This window comes from Trachurus japonicus, chromosome 13 (genome assembly GCF_045865225.1).
Source record: "Trachurus japonicus isolate A0001 chromosome 13, Traja_1.0".
Classification (NCBI taxonomy): Eukaryota; Metazoa; Chordata; class Actinopteri; order Carangiformes; family Carangidae; genus Trachurus; species Trachurus japonicus.
In genome coordinates this window covers 38,537,989-38,554,759 of record NC_140919.1, presented here as the reverse complement: position 1 = coordinate 38,554,759, position 16,771 = coordinate 38,537,989, and the positions used below count along the sequence as shown (strand labels likewise).

The 16,771-nt window shown below is 44.1% G+C and overlaps 1 protein-coding gene across 1 annotated transcript in view; it reads left to right on the top strand.

Moving 5' to 3' along the window:
- Nucleotides 1-11,475: 11,475 nt before the first annotated feature.
- The window catches only part of dscaml1 (Down syndrome cell adhesion molecule like 1), a 99,727-nt gene continuing 94,431 nt past the window's right edge, over nt 11,476-16,771 (top strand). The window contains exon 1 of the mRNA XM_085796462.1: nt 11,476-11,678. Within this exon, the coding sequence (XP_085652588.1) occupies nt 11,636-11,678 (43 nt within the window). The 5' untranslated portion in view covers nt 11,476-11,635. The remainder of the gene's footprint in view (nt 11,679-16,771) is intronic.

Genomic DNA, 16,771 nt, shown 5'->3' with positions numbered 1-16,771 from the left:
TAAAATATTAGGGGTTAGTGTTATTGCACTGCTGTTTTACAAGGCAAAATTTAAGAGCACACATGGTCCAATTAATATACACTGTAAAAGTAGGTTTAGAGGACGCACAGCACTGAGTTGTTAATGTTCTTGTTAACTGCTCCCCACTGACGAAATCTAACAGCACTGATGCATCGCTGCACTTAAGGGCTGATTATTTGCCAAAATCAATCAATTCTGCATTATTAGGCAGGTGTCACTGCAGATACACTTTCTTCCTCCATCTATAACCTCTATCGGACTGTGCAAGGTTCAAGGTTAATGAATATTGGAGTTGTAATATATTAATGAGTAACTGTCTGCTATGCCCTTATGCTCAGTGGTGCAGTGAAAAGGCCCCAGACACATAACAAATGAAAGCACTGAAGTCCACAATTCACAGTGGCATGCTTTAACAAAACGGAGACAGTGAGGGAAATTTTTAGTCTGTTAATCTGCGTAAGTTAATGATTATAGGTCAAGAGATGTAGATCAAACGAGAGGCTTGTATATATGTATGTGTATGTATGTGTCTGTGTGTGTGTGTGTGTGTGTGTGAGAGAGAGAGAAAGGGATGTAGACTGAATGGGTGGGGGAAAGAGGATCAATATCGCCATTAGCCTCTTAAAGTTCTCGGTGGAGATCAAGGCAATCACTTTACCATTAAGAGAGCAGCGGGCAACCAACAGAACCAATTTGTCAGGACATATAGAGTTTCTGCAGCTTTCAACAACCTCCCATTTAAACTGAATAAGCCGATTTAAACAAGCCTCTACAAATCTCCAACTTTATTAAAAAGGACTACCAAAGAAACTGAATCCATACCAACCTTTGAGCCAAGGAACAATGGTTTTCAGATACAAAATACTTTTATTGTTGTTAAATAAAAACCAAAATGTTCCAGGTTCAATTATTTAAAACAGCAGGCATCACCAGCTGCAGCTGATGTTATCACTGTTGACCACTTGTATTATGTCCCTACAGCTTTGTCAACTGAACACACAAAGGCAACATGTCGTCTCCTAAAGGTGAGTTACATGGCGCCTGGGCTGTAGGGATGTATGACACAATCTGAGTGACTAAGATCCACAAGGTCAGAAGCACTAACAGCAACGTGCTAATCATGAACCAGGCTGACGCAAAGTTGACTTATTAACTGCTTATTACGAGTAACATAAATACACCTGTGACCCTTGGAAAACAACGTAAAGCATTATGCAGATCATACAGTTTTCCATGATAGCTGATTCACGGTGGACAACAGGCACAATTCCCTATACTGTATAGTGGTGATGGAACTATATATATATATATATAACAATTTCACTACATTTGTAGGAACACTTATGTTTCTAAATGCAAGATCTAAATCTATCCTAGACTATCCTGAAATAGCAGGGTATCTGCATTAAAAACACCTTCAGGAAATGGACCGATGCTGACTGTGACCTCTTTTCTTCATTTACAGAGTTAGACAGTGAGTCATTCAGTCAGTGAAGTCCCAATTCTGAAAACTCATGAAAAAGTATTTTAAAAAAGGTATTAGCATATCCATAGACAGGGTGAATGTGTCTAATTGCATTGTGACCATTTGTGACATTTCTCAGAAACATTCACTTTATTAGAGTCCACACCGTTTTCTGCAAGACAATTCCACTGGCTTTCAACCTCTGCTCCTCTCTCATCCACAGGTGCTGCTATTGACCTTGATGCAGACTTTGTATATGGTAGGTGACTACAACTGCCAGTGCTCTAAAAAAAATGTTTTAGAAAGCATAGCAAACTGAGAGAGGAGGGTGTGAGAGAAATGGGGGATATGATGACGTTGATGATGTGGTGACAGTGTCCTATGTGAATTTGTAGACTACCATACACTCCGTGTTGGAGGTCTGGTGTTCGCTGGGGTCATTGTGTTCCTTTCCTTCTTCCTGTTGGCAGGTAAATCAACAACCACATCCAGAGTTTGTGTGTTTTTGTGAATGTGCTCAAGTTTGCATGTGTGTTTGGCTGAAAGGTATAAGAGTCTGATGTGTGGAGAGAAAACAAATGCAAAGACAGAGGGCTAAGGTGCAGTGGGGGTAATATGTTGGAAAGGCTGAGCACTAGAATGACTAGAATCAGATGCATTGTGCCCTTGTGGCTCAGATGTATCTCTGCTCCCATTGTGCAGCTCTCTTTCCTTTGTTGACATTGTCTTTGTTGAAGGAATACACAACAGCTCTGATCTCTGATCACACATTCTCATTTTCCTCCAAAGGCAACAAGATTGTCAACTGTGGCAAATCCAAGGTAAGGAAGTCGGCGTCAAACCTCTGAAATAAAACTATGGCTTTACAGCGACATCTGCTGGTCATACTTAGACAATACAAACAAGTTAACACCAAAGACATCACAGTTTTAACTTTTGCATACTAATTGTTAGATTACTGGATATTTCCTTTAACAACTAAAATCAAAATTAAATGTCATCAATGAAATGAAAAATAAAAATTGCTCTTTTGTCTTCAGCCAAGAAAACCTGCTGAAGATGACTGAAGTGTTCAGAACCAACCAGAAACCAAGAAAGGGGTTTCAATCTACCACCACATTGTTGGCTGTTATGTGTGTAAGAATGTGAGACTTTTGTATTAATAAAGTATGCCCAACCTGGTTGTGTTTATGTTTGTGATATCACTGCTGCTCTGAACCTTCAGGATATTAATTATTTTGCAGATCAATACAACACCCAGCATTTTCCTGAAAGACTTAAGCTTCAAACAATTAAATCAACATTGGGCCCCCAACCAGAAGTCAAGTCATTCAGATACACCAACAAAACAACTTGAAGGAAGAAATGTAAAATTTAGAATTCCAAAATGTGTGAAGTAACAATATAGCTACAAGGCAAGCACCAAAACATGTAATATAGAGACCACAAGAGAAAGTTGTAGCAGGTGTGGTAGCCTAATGAAAATAAATGTGGGGACCATATGAAATATTTCTTCTTCCAATATTATATTGTGTGTGATTATGTCTTTATGTGTCACTTTCATACTTTCAGGTTAAACTAGAATCATAATCAGTTTACATTTATTTTGCTGATTGGTGAAGAATAACATACCAGGAAGACAAAATATGAACAAAGATTACAAAATAAGTGAACACTGAAAATACAGCAATAGGATTGGAATGGACTATTTACAACAAAAATGCTGCGATTCACATGTTGCAAACACATTTTAAGCTGTAGCCTCTAACAGAGAGGTGATTCATGGTAAACGGATCGTGTTCGTCTTCATCGGACCTGCAGTAACAAAAACTACCACAGGGTGGCACAATAAGACCAGCAAGACCAGGAGGAGAAGAAGTTGATCAGTCACAACTTCCCTTGGCAGGTGGAGGTCTGGAGGTGAGGTGTGCAGCTGACCGAGGAGAGGGGGATCAGCTGACCCACCAGCTGACGCACTAAACTGGCGGGAAATGAGGAACAGGACACTTCCTCAAAGGTATCACGTGATCAACATCAGTCTGTCCACTGTGGCCTCCTACGCTTAAAATCAATGCAAGTTGCAGTTTTCTTTGTTACAGTGAAGGCCTCCGTCATGCATCACTTTTTTTCCCCCATCACTGCTTTTAAAAGCAAGTGTCGTCCTGCTCCTCCATGAGGCAGCTGAGGCCGAGCTGCGAGATCATGAGCTACTGTATTTTCACTGCTGCAGCGCAGATGACAAAGCGCATTAATCATACCGCCAGAAAACTGCGCCTGATTAATTATCCCTGAATAAATAAGTCGTTACAGGGGGAGACAGGAGCTGTCAACTGGGTGAGTCCCAAGGACTCCCTGCTCTCTCTCTGTCTCTCCCTTCTCCTCTCTCCTTTCAGCCTCCTGGATCTGTGTGTGTGTGGGGGAGAAGAAAAAAAAACAAGAGACGGAGCTGTAAAAGTTAACACAGCCCCACTGCCAGGCCGTGAAGCAGGCAGGTTTTACCGGTTGGATCCCTCAGGGCTCAGGTCAGCTGCTTTCCATAAGGGCTTCAGTTGAGGTAAGCATGAGAAGCCATTTATCACACAGTTCACTAGAGCTGATAACATCACAGCACCAGGAGGAGGTTTGCAGGACAACACACACACACACACACACACACACATATGCTGGACAGGTGCCGAGAGGGCTGATCAGTTACTGTTCCCGTAAGCATTTAAGAAGGCTCTACTGGTAGGTAGCTGCTGAGACAGTGGCTGTCATGGAGACTGAAGAGAAACAAGTGGATGAAGTGTGTGTGCTCCTTGTGTGTGGTTTGACACAATATTTTTAAGGGCAAGCTGTGGACAAAGTGACCAGAGCACTTCAGTGACAGAGGATGCATACTGTGGGAGGTCGTCCCATCACAGTTTACATCATTCTGCATGTTGTTCATCGCCCGTGGCTCCTGCAGTTTGGGTTCAAATTGTCAGTCTAAGGTTGTCTAGGTCATCTCATGTTGTTTCGAAAACTCACAAAGTGCTGATGACGGAAGTTTTTTCACGGCTGACAAATGCTGATAACTGGCTTTCAACTTAATACGACCAACCTCTGTGGCAGTGTAGTGAGCAGTTCCACAGCTCATTTAATATTTGCATTCATTTGTTTACCCCACGTCCTTCTCATTTGACTATATCTGTTGCTTTAGTCTGTCTCTTAGTGCTCTTCTTTACCACCTCGGCCTCTTTATGGCTCTCAGCCCAAAGTGCGTTGTGTTTTGTATCCGTGGCTATAAATCCTAAAAGAAAGCCATAAAATGTTGAATCAAGAAAATCAAAGACCTAAACTTACACTAACAGGAGTAAGCTGTAGCCTATATTTGTTGTGGACCATCTTTAGCCGAGGACGAGACGTTGCAGTGAATATTAACAGCTAAGATGAACTTCACTTGACTTAACTTGTATCAGGGATTGACTCAGAAGATTAATCAATACTGACAACAATCACTAGCTGCAGCCCTGCTGGTCAGTCGGATCAATTCATTGCTGAGTTTGGTCTTTTCACAGGAGTCAATAGTAGTTATATTTACTTCCCAGGTTACTCCACGGTTTAACAAAGCAGTTGTCATTGTCACCAGACCAACTAAGCACACAAACCAAAATAAACACAGGTTGTAAAAGATGAGCAGTGATACATATCTTGAATCCTTGTCAATATTTGTCACAGTTGCAGAAACCGGAGCATTTAGTGCTTAACAAGGTCTTCTCTGTTGTGGAGTGGCAATATATTTTACATCTGTCAGCACGTCCACTCATTTTGTTGTTAGAGAGGTCCCGTAGTGTGCGTGACTGGTGAACCGGTGAGGGAGACGCACAGGAGTGTTAAAGCGTGGGAAAGTGATAAGATCAAAGCACAGAGGGTCAAGATGGAAAGTCTGCCCTCAGCTCAGCTCCGCAACGTCCTTTCACACCTGCCAGCTCTCTCTCTCTCTCTCTCTCTCTCTCTCTCTGTCTCTCTCTCTCTGTCTCTCAGGCACCAGTCTATTGTTGACTCGATGTAATGTAACAGACCAGAACTACAAAGATATGAGTGTAAACAGCACTTTATTTCTGTTTGTTCATCCTTTATTTATACAATGCTCATCTAAAATGCCCTGGAGACTTTGCCACAGTTGGATGCAACGGAACAACGTCTACATGCACAATTCTACTACAGCACATTGAAGAGATGAAAGGTTTCACTTAAAGTGAAAACCCGATGAGGAAATTGATGAATGGACAAATTGTTGTATCATACGCCTTATTTTCTTGTCACACAGATGATTTACTGTTAAAGGGATAGTTCAACATTTTGGCAAATTGGCCCATTGCCATAATCCCTATAGTCTTAGGAGTAGGTTCGTTATCTTTAATTGTCAGTAATTGTCAGTAATGTCGTTATCTTTAATTGTCAGTGCAAGCTAGTTTTAGAACAGTGGAGCAGAGCCACGAGCTGCTCAGAGCTACGCTATGGAGGCTAATGGGATTTCTGCTGATGCTCGTTCCAGTTGGGGGCAGTTTTTCGGCAAGCAGTCTCTGCATTTGCCTCGAAAACAACTCTGTCTCATAACGTTCTGTTATTATCTCATAGCGTGGTGAATGTGCAGGTCACAACTTGTCCACGAGAGCGTTTTGGAGTTGTTGGATTGTGTATTTGATGAGTTTGATGAGGGAAACCAAGAAATGCCATTAGCCTCCGTAGCGTAGCTCTGAGCAGCTCATGACTCTGCTCCGCCGTTCTAAAAATAGCTTGCACCGACAAATAAAGGTAATGAACCTACTGCTAAAACTATAGGGATTATGGCAATGGGCCAATTTGCCAAAATGTTGAACTATCCCTTTAAGTTGTTTAAGTATTGTGAAGTTTGTTCACACTGGTTATGGAGGGATCAAACCTGTAAGACAGGTGTTAATATGTGTGTGTACTAGAAATGGACAGTCCAGTTGAGTTAATAAGTGGAGTGTGGTATTAAACATATTTTAGTGTATGGTCAATAACTAGGCCTACAGCATGGCTACTTTAACCTGTTAGTGGCTTCGGGGTGAGGATTTGCTTTGACTTCCTCACAGTCACTATTGTAATGTCTGGTGGTATGATGTCATCATTCCTTTACAAACATATATTTAGTCGTGGCACCAAAACCTATCAATAATCAATAATGTGAAACAGAGACTTTTTTCAGGGGCCAGAGTATTTGGTGACACAGGGTTTTTACCCACTTGTCAACTCTCCAACAGGGACAATCTTGTAATTGCAAGATAGTGTTTACAGTCACACTAGGTTAAAACACACTGGATGAATGAGACACTTTTGTTAGAAGAACATTGTTTAGTTATCTTTTTATCGATCTCGCACTTTACAAATATTTGTTAATAACAATATACACTTTCCAACTATGTGGATAACTGTCTATACTATGTGTGTGTATATATTTGGCATATATAACTGGCAGGCTAGACTTTTGGCGCGGATGAAGTCACAGTCACAAACGAGTCTGCCCCACTGAGAACTTTGCCAGGATACAGGAAATGCAGCAGTGTGAGATCCTCTAATGATAACGTCTTTAATTGTGACCACTGGGTGTCACCAGATATCTCTGATCAATATCTCTGTACCAGCCACAACCAGATCCATCTGACTAAAGTCTTTTAATATATTCAAATACCAACATAAATATTAATCCTTTACTGAGCTGCTCAATTTTTTTTCATTCTTCTCGTTATGCTCGAGGATCACAGTTGAAGTCAGAAAGTGTGTTTGTGTGTCACCCACTGAGGAGCTGGAGCAGCGGGTCTCTGGGTTGGTCCTACAGAGGACGCCTCCAGCGGCAGCCATCTTGGAAGTGGTGGTATCGCCCTGGCACGGTATGTTTTTGTCTGCGGGCGTTTTGTCTGCCTCAGAATTGCGTCGTTTCCCCTCTCCCAATTTTTTTTTCTTCCTCTTTCTCATTTTCAATCTCATCCTCTCTCTCTCCCTACATCTCCCTTGCCTCTCTCCTTCTCAGCCATGCAAATAGTCTCATTTGCAAATGTGGAAAAACAAGTGGGGAGAGAGAAAAAAAAGGAGAGAAATGGAGAGATGAACCTCCAGCCGAAGAAGGAGCAACCCCCCCCCACCACCACCACCACACACACACACACACACACACCACCTCCGCCCCTCGCCCCATCCTCTCGTTATCCTCCCCAGCTCATTTGAATAAATTAACACCCCTTGATGTCTAGTGTGCACATGCACGTACTCTCGTGCAAAAAATACACACACATTCGCCAGTGTGCACAAACTCAACCTAATACACACACACACACGGACGAAAACACATGTGCACACGCGTTCGACTGTTGGGTAGAAAGTGCAGCCAGAAATATACTGTAGTACGTCCTGCGTCTTCTCTGCTGCCTCGCTCGCTCGCACGCACGCGCACACGTCCTCTGATGTGCTGATACACTCTCACACATCTGCCACAACAATCACGCATGCTTGGTTAAAGATAAACACACTCCATTGGTTGGCGCCTTCCTGTTAATGTACTGCAGCATGGTGGTGCGAGGTTCATTATTTGCCTAATGCAGATGCTCGTTCATACACAGCAGCACCCCCCCCTCCCCACCCCCTGCAGAAGAACAGGGGCTTCTGCTGGGCTTCTCAAAGTCCGTCCGCACCGCCGTGACAAGGCTTTAAAAGGATCATAACTCGTCTGTTTGACCCACCGGTAGAATGATTTACCCTGCAGCTCCTCAGCCACCATCCGCCATCATCATCATCATCATCACCCCCCCTGACCTTGCAGGGAGCTAAGCAGCGGTAGTGCCCTCACCCCTTCTCCTAATTCTGACCTTGCCAAGGTTTCATTGGGCTGGGGGCTGTGCATTAATACTGGATACATTAGCGTTAATATGATCCTAGCATGTAGTCGGTGCCTGAGGGGGGAGCTGTGATTGTCTGAGCATTAACATTAACATCCACATTAACTTATCTGCCTCATCACTCTCTCTGTCTGCCCCTCTCCGCGGCGCGCTCCGTTTCTCCCCTGCCCTCGCTCGCCTGCCCGCCTCTTTCTCAGTCAACAAACTCTCTTCCTCTTGCACTCCTCCTCCTCCTCCTCCTCCTCCTCCTCCTCCTCCTCCTCCTCCTCCTCCTCCTCCTCCCCTCGCTTCCCACCTCCTTCCCTATCTCCAGGCAACGATGGAGCGGAGTGATGGAGATGAGTCACATGTTGCTGTGGTTGTTTTTTTTTTTTTTTTTTTTTTTTAGTGGTGTGGTGGCAGCCTGTCCTGGGTCCTGTCCTCGCTGAGAGTCACAAGAGCTGTCTGGGAGCTGCTTGCCTTTTCTCTGGCCCTGGCTGGCCCAGCTCAGCCTGTCAGCCCCCATGATGATCACTGGCTGACATACAGTACAACCTGCTTGGTGCTGTCAGGCCGACTCACATCAGCCCCTTAACCGGCTTGCCACGCTGCCTTTTTTTGAAGTCCTGTGACAGAGACTTCATGTGTCGCCACACTGGGCTCGCTGGGTGGAGCTTTGGTGTGTATATTCAGTTTTTTGAGTGTCAAGGTGTTGGATGCAGTTATATGACCACTTTGTCACCGGGGTGCAGATTACGCGATGCACAGACGGGTTATATTCCCCGAGGGCTGTCACATTTAAATAGTGCCCATCGCCCTCAGCATACACTATAGACAGCACTTTTAGACTTGAATTATGGTTCCAGGCGCGGGGAAGTGCATAAAGCTGAAAAATGCATTCATCTATAAAAAGAATTTTCGAGTACACATCTGGATGCACAGAATATATTACAGAAGTGCTCCTGCATGTGTACACTCTGTATATGTCCCTGTCGTTTGGTGGTGTGTGTGTGTGTGTGTGTGTTTGTATACGTTTTGTGGGTCTGTTTTTGAGAGAGAGGAAGAGAGAGAGAGAGAGAGACAGAGAGGGTGCGTGGGTGTGTGTGTTTCCACCTGTTACATAATAGAGAGAGTGGAGGCAGAGTGTGCTGCCACACTTCAGTGGGAGTGAGAGAGGCCACAGCTTGCCTCAGCTCCATTCCACAACCAGGACTACTTTTGGTCCCGACACTCTCAAAACACCATGTTACACCAGTGTGTGTGTGTGTGTATATGTGTGTGTGAGAGAGAGTGAGAGATGGCGGAGGTTAGAAGAGAGTTTGTGTTAAGTAGAAGGTGTTTGATGTCAGATAAGTGTGACTAAGTGGACAATGAGTGGGGTCTCGCTGGTTGGGCTGAAATGAATGAACAACAATCGTCTGTGCTTTGGTGTTTATTTTGCTGCGTGTTGCTGGTTCAGGTGATGAACTGAGCCTCTGCAGTGCTGGAATCTCAGGCTCATTGATTTAGAGACTGTCTATACTGTTTATCCATGCAGGGTCAGTGGAGCTGATCCCAGCTGACACGGGGCGTGGGTGGGGTACACTCTGGACAGGTCGCCAGTCTATCGCACGGTCGAAATAGAGGAAATGGATTTTATTTTATTCTTTTAAAAGTATAGGATCAGTTGCCACATACTGACACTTTACTTTCTCAGGTGTGGCACCCGCTGTTTTGGATATTGAAAACACCCAGACTTAACAGGGTAATCCCAGCTCTGAAGTTAGGTGTTCAGACTGTGTCCTGGTCAGGTGCTGGGGCTGCAGTGTAAATACATGCAAAACAGTCTTGTGTGAGAGCAAAGCCTGAAGGTTCCCTCTTCACACCTCTTTTAAGTCTGTTTAACTGACAGTGGCCTTCAAGAATTTAGCTGCACTTGTAAAGCCATAATTCAGTTGGTTTTATGTAGGACCATATGTGTATATATATTAATGATTTAATGTAACTTAACTGTATCTAAATAAGAGAACTTAAAGCAGAAGTAAGCAATCCGGTCGTTTTGGCTAACTTCTTGTCAGCAGATGGAGTTAGCAGCCCCCACCCTCGTCATGGATCTATTGGTCCTCGTCCCTACGTCACCACATTCACACGCATCCCTTGGCTGCACACACAGAGAGGACCGCCCCTTTATGCCGTTCTCTCTCCTCATTGGATAAAGGTTGTAGGATACAAGGAAAGTTTTCTCCTCGGCTTACAGCAGAGCAGAGTGACTGACAGACCCGTGTTTCAGACCAAACACTCTGTATAAGTGATTGCTGTCGGAAGATAGAACTATTTCAGACTTATATTAACACAAATATTCCGCTTACTTATGCTTGAAGTCAGTAACCAAAGAAGTTGACCCTGATCAGTGTGAACACTCAGGGTACAGACCAGTTTAAATTTAAATCACAGTATGAGACTGATAGTCCGTTAAAAATAAAGTTTAAATTTCATAATATCAAAAATTAATTTCTGTTCCAACAAAAGTCCATCATTTGAACGCCACCGTGTTGTATCAAACAGGTGCATTGCACATTCTCATCCTCCCCTGAAGCGGAGGCTGCATCTTCTGTGCGCTCCCCATCCTCCTCCTCCTCCTCCTCCTCCTCCTCCTCCTCCTCCTCAGCTGGAAACCGCTCCTGCAAAATTCCCACGGTCTTTTCCAGCTTTACAGCGGCACATTATGGTGGCGTGGACAATCTCACTCTCACATCTTGCGCTCGCCCCTCCACAGACTCAGACAGTGACTGATGACTTATGGAAATTCTGAAGTAGATTTGCATGGAGGGGGATATGCGCAGAAATTGTCCTCCAAGCGCTGTTTTCTGAACTTGTTTGCATAAAAACAAGTAAGACCGGATTTTTTCCTTCTTCTTCTTTAAGTTCACACTTGTAACTCCATCAACCTATACGGATAAAGGCATCTATCCAGTGCGCGTAACACAGTGTGGCCCCAGTGGTTTTCGCTCGGTCCCCCACATTAGTGCGTATGGCTCACCTCTCCATCAAGGCGCATCATTAGGATACTAGGGGTGGGGCGACAGCAGCCTGTCCCGGTAAGGGGAGGAGAGAACAGGGAGCAGAGGCGGTACTTTCTCCGCGGCTCGTTTCTCGGCGCTGGAGAGTGTGGGACCAGGGCTGGAGAGAGACCGCCGGGGAGCATCAGCAGAACCAGTCCAGCACGGAGCCTCGCCTGGCCGACCGCTGCGCCGTGCACTCTTCTTGGGGGGACTGCACAACATTCCTGTGAAATATAACTGCTTTTAATGGCATGTGGCTTGTAACTTTACTTCTGCTGTATTCTTTGCAAGAAGGTAGGTTGGAATTGCGTCTCTCTTCAAGTGTCTTGCTTATCTGCATGCCTGTCTCCTCTCCCCTCCAGCGCAGTGCTGAAGTTGGCTGTGCGTATGTATCACCTCATCAGCTTGATAAATATTGTTGGCTTGAATCGGGTTGGATTCACAAAGGAGAGGCAGAGATGTAAAATCAAACTCTAAATCATCTTTTTTGGAGGAACACAGAACTTTTTCTAAATGTTTGGAGAGGATGCTTTTCCTGGCCAGCCTTCTCTTTCTCCCCCTCCTGAACGACTGCTCGGATCCTCTCTCACGTCCTCAGTGTCTCATAATGATGAGCTGATAATATGATTAAAAATGATAAAAGGGGCCGATGACGGGCATTAAAATCAATATCCACTCAATTTGGGTGACCGCAGAGGAAATCGCACTGATCTCCTAAAGTGCACACGGTGCTCGTTAAAGATGAAAAAAGACAACGGCATTTGCATTTTGCATGATGAATATGTGGAGGTGTCGTGAATATGGAGGCTGTTGAACAGGAGGAGAGGCTGATAAGGATCTGCAGGCGCGCGCGCGCACGGGTAGACGAGCGACCTCGAGCGCTGATGCTGGCCACAGCTGTAGGGTGTTTACTCGCAAAAGTCCAAAGGGGGGCAAAGAGAGATAGTGTGTGTGGGGTGGGGGAGAGAGAGTTTAATGCGTTTGCTGACTTTTCATCCTTTGCCCCCTAAACAAATAAGGTGCCAGTGTGTGTTTGTGTGTGTGCGCACATGTGTGCGTGCGCGTAGATGTTTGGAAGGGGAGGGAGGGAGAGAGAGGGGGGGGGGAGGAGGGGAGAGGGGGGTCTCCAGGGGTTAAAACATCCTTTGTATCTGTTAATTTTGTTTGGAAGGAAACACTAAAATAGTGCGTAAATGCCAGTTTGTGTGTGTGTGTGTTGGAAGAGTGTGTAAGGCAACAAGGGTCAATACATTTTATGAGAGACGTGTGAACTGATGCTGGGAGAGAGGGGGGGAGATGGGGAGTGTATTGAGCGCAGGCCTTTAATTTGTAGATAATGTGCCCCAGTTGGATATTTGAAAGACAAGGCCATATATCCCAGTTTATTTTCTTTGATCAGATGTAGGAGTGCCAGTGCATCATGCACACTCACTTGTTATCATCCTCCTGGTCTAATTATTCATCCACCATTTTCTGTGGCACTAGATTCTACTGATTGGCTTCGCTCTAAATACTGCAGATGGGAGAGAATGATTCAGTTGTCTTCCCTTTTTCTTTTAAATATGAAATGCTTTTGCTTTTTGTCTTGTGTGTGAATTTGTGTTACTTCGCAACAACCAAATCTTGACTGTAAAAAAAAAACAGATTTTAATTTTCCACCTCCTTTTATATTTATTTATTTCTAACATGTCTTTTCTTTACGCACCGGTTTGTAAGTGCAGATGACTGGTTGCGAGGTTTATTAGATTACACATCTGGAATAATCTTAAGCATTAGTTTGTTGTATTGGGCAGAAGGTGTTTCACGTATGGTCCTTGTCTCCATCGGTGGCCTTTGCAGTGCCCTCTGCCAGGCTGCAGCTGCGGCGAGGACTTGTGTGCTGTTTTTGTTGTATGTAATTGGATTACAGGGTCTATTTCGATTATACACACTGTACATCGCCCTGTCCCGTGACTGAACGAGATGTGCTCTGTGTGTGTCTGTGTGCATGTGTGTGTGTGTGTATGTGCGTGTATGTGTGTGTGGTGATTGGAGGAGGGTTGGGGGCTGCAAACAGCCAGTGGAGCGGAAAGAGTGCTTGAGATGGGAGAGATGTAGATAACGCAGTGGAAAACAAACTTCCATTTTCCGTTGCTTTTCAGCGCCATGTTCCGCTCATTTTGCACGAATCAGCTGCGATTTGTTGTCTCCTGCCGCAGCTGTGTATTTTAGACACACATGATTTTTTAATCAACTTTATTTTAAGGGGGAAAGGTAGGTCTATTATCATACATGCATATGCATTAGTACTGCGTATTTTCCTGGCTCGGCCGCGCCTCCCAGAATGGCACACAAATCTCAACCCCCCCATCAGCGTGAAAACACATTTCAGATCACATCACTGTATTTATTATTATTTTATTTAGATGTAGTTTTTATCTTTTTTTCCTGTCTTTGATTTGACATTCAGTCGGTCATTACTGGCCGTTTGTTGCTTTGGTTTGGCTGCATATCAGCACACCTGCACCCATGTGTGCAAAGAGGAGGAGGAGGGGGGGAGAGGGATGGGGAGATGGGTAGATAGACAGATAGATAGAGGGAGAGGAGGAGGAGGAGGAAAGGGGTACACTCATTCTTCTTTGTCATGGTTTGGGAGGTTGCTTGTCATTTTATGGAAATAAAATTGAGACAAACTCAGCTGAGACTGAGAGAGAATCAGATTTTTTTTTTTAGGCCTGACAGGCCAGAACGGGGCCTGAGAGATTGGAGAAGGCTAAAATAATTATAACAATTAATATATTTTTAAAAATCAAATAGAAAGGAGAAAGTATTTAGCTGCTGAATTTAAGGACTTTCAATCAGTTATTGTAGAAATCTTAAAAGGAGCTTGTCGTTGGAGTGATCGAGTTGGAGGGAGAGCTCTTGCTATAATTATTTCATCAATTAATGTGATTCCGGTTTTATCCAGTTTCGGTCGACAGGCCTCCTGCAACACACACTCGACATTAAAATGGATATTGACTGTGCGGATCCCTTCGTACATGTAAAACACTTTTGCTCCTGTGTGCGTGCACTTTATTTGTGCATGTGATGCACTAAGCGTCATGTTTTCGCCTTTCTCACCATGTATTTACACCCATAGCAGTGTGTGTGTGGATTTAATGCTGTCAATTAATGTCACCATTTATTTTCACTGACTCCAGTAAAACAAACAAACAAACAAACACAATATATATACAGTATATTCCATGGCGTGGACATCTCATCGTGGTTCAGACTTCTTTTCCCTCTACTTTTTTTTTTTTTTTTTTTTTTTTAACAAGAGGGGCTCCTGTGTGTTCTTGAGACCGGCGTTGAGTCGCTCATCTGCGGCGTTGCAGACCATGGGCTGTGTGTGTGTGTGTGTGTGTGTGTGAAAATTTGGAATCAAAACAGCTACCGACTGGAGAGGAGTGCTTGGAGGGGGAGCCCAGTAATTGCGGTATGAGTCAGACTCTGGTGGCTACACCAGGCTACACTCGCACGTTGCGCTCAGAGTTGTTGCGTCTGGCTTGGATGAGGCTTCAGTTGCTGATGGAAATAGCAGCTATGGCAGAAAGTCTGAACTTGTTTTTCCTCCCTCCTCTGTTTTTTTTAATTTATTTTTTTTAATTTTTGAATATCACGCTGTCAAAATCAAATCCAAGTGAATTTGGTGACCTGGAGGTGTTGGCAGTGGCACTGTGTGACACTTATAGTTCAAGATCCTACTGTTTTGCTCCGTAAAGTAAAAGCGCAGGTGTAATGCAGTGCATGTGCAGTTTCTGGAGTGACAGGTTGTGTATGCAGGAGTTTTTTTTATGTTTTTGTTTACAAAGCGCTTTTGCGTAATTTCTGTGCCATACATGGCTGTAAAAGCTGAGACAAGCTTTCCTCGGTTCTACGGTTTTACGCGCTTACCACCAGGCCTACAAATACAGATTTTGTTTACATAATTAACAAACTTATACCGAATTGAGACCTATTATTTAAGATGGCACAGCATCCATGACGCACGGAGGTGAAAAAAACCCCAAGGCCACCGTGTGTCTTATTTCTTCTCGCTGTGCCTGCGCAGCTCGTCGGTTGTCTTGGAGAGAGTGTCACAGCTTCATGTCACTCTCACGTTAACTCACCTCCCTCGTCGTGCTCTGGCGGGCAAAGCCTGTTTTCATTGTCAAGTGCTGGCGCCTTGCGCTTGGCACAACCAACGGCAGCACAAAACTTCTGAAGGAGTCAATCGGTCTCACGTCCAGGCTGAACATTTTGTTGATTCTTGAGACAAGCACTGAAGACGTGTTAAAGCAGATTCATGCACAGTTTATCAAGATAGGAGATTGGTTGTGCAAACTGATCTGTTGGATTTTCAACCCTCTTGAGTAATATGAGATTGTGATTTAACAACAGTGCAGGTCTGGGCATGGTACTGTAAATGGATAATCTTGCTTTGAGAGGGATCAAAAACAATCTGAGCGTTTCCATTGGGCTCAAATGTCTGACTGTTTGTCCTTATCCAGTTGTATCATATAATCCATAGCAACAACATGGTTGTCACGCACACAAGTTGTTTTTGACCCCTCCGCTCAACAGGTCTTATGCACCACAGCAGTGTCCGGTAGCTCTCCAGTAGGCTCAGAGAAAGATTGATGGCTATAAGTCACACACACCACACCGCACAAAAATCAAACAAGCACACAAAACAATCACACTTCAGCATCTCACAATCAACTCCCTGTTTCACTCTGCTCCTCTTCCTCTCTCTCTTGTGTTCTGCTTACTATCAAACAATTTATGGCCCTGTCTCTGAGGGAGAATAGGGAGGGGAGAAAAACACATCTCTACAAATCTGACACTCACTTCAACAGCGGAAATCATCTTTTTGAAGTGGGAGATGTGAATTTTCAAATGCTGAAATGGCTGCCTAATATTTTACTGACACTGCACAAACTGTGTATAGGGGTTGTTTAACACCCCTTCCTCCTTTCCCTGTGTATATATATATGTGTGTGTGTGTTTGTGCATAGAGTGTATCATAGCATGCAGTCCGTCTTTCTTGACTCCAGTGTGTCTCCCAGTGAAATGACAACATGTTAGAAATTCTTTTCTTTTCTGACTGCACAAAAAAGCAGACAGACAGATTGTCATTCAACCCTAAAGCATATCTCACTCTGGAGTCATTGTATAGTAATCAAACATGATCATATCTGTTGCCTATTATGTTCTGTCATTTTTCTGTTGCATCACTACAAAGGCTGTTTTTCCACTGGCTTCAGCGCTTCAGCTGTTATTTGGCCTGAATGTGTTTTGCGCGCTGTTATCTGTAGTGCTACATTGTTCAGCGAACAGGAAATCTACTCGCTATTATGAACGTATATGTGCAATCTGAAATG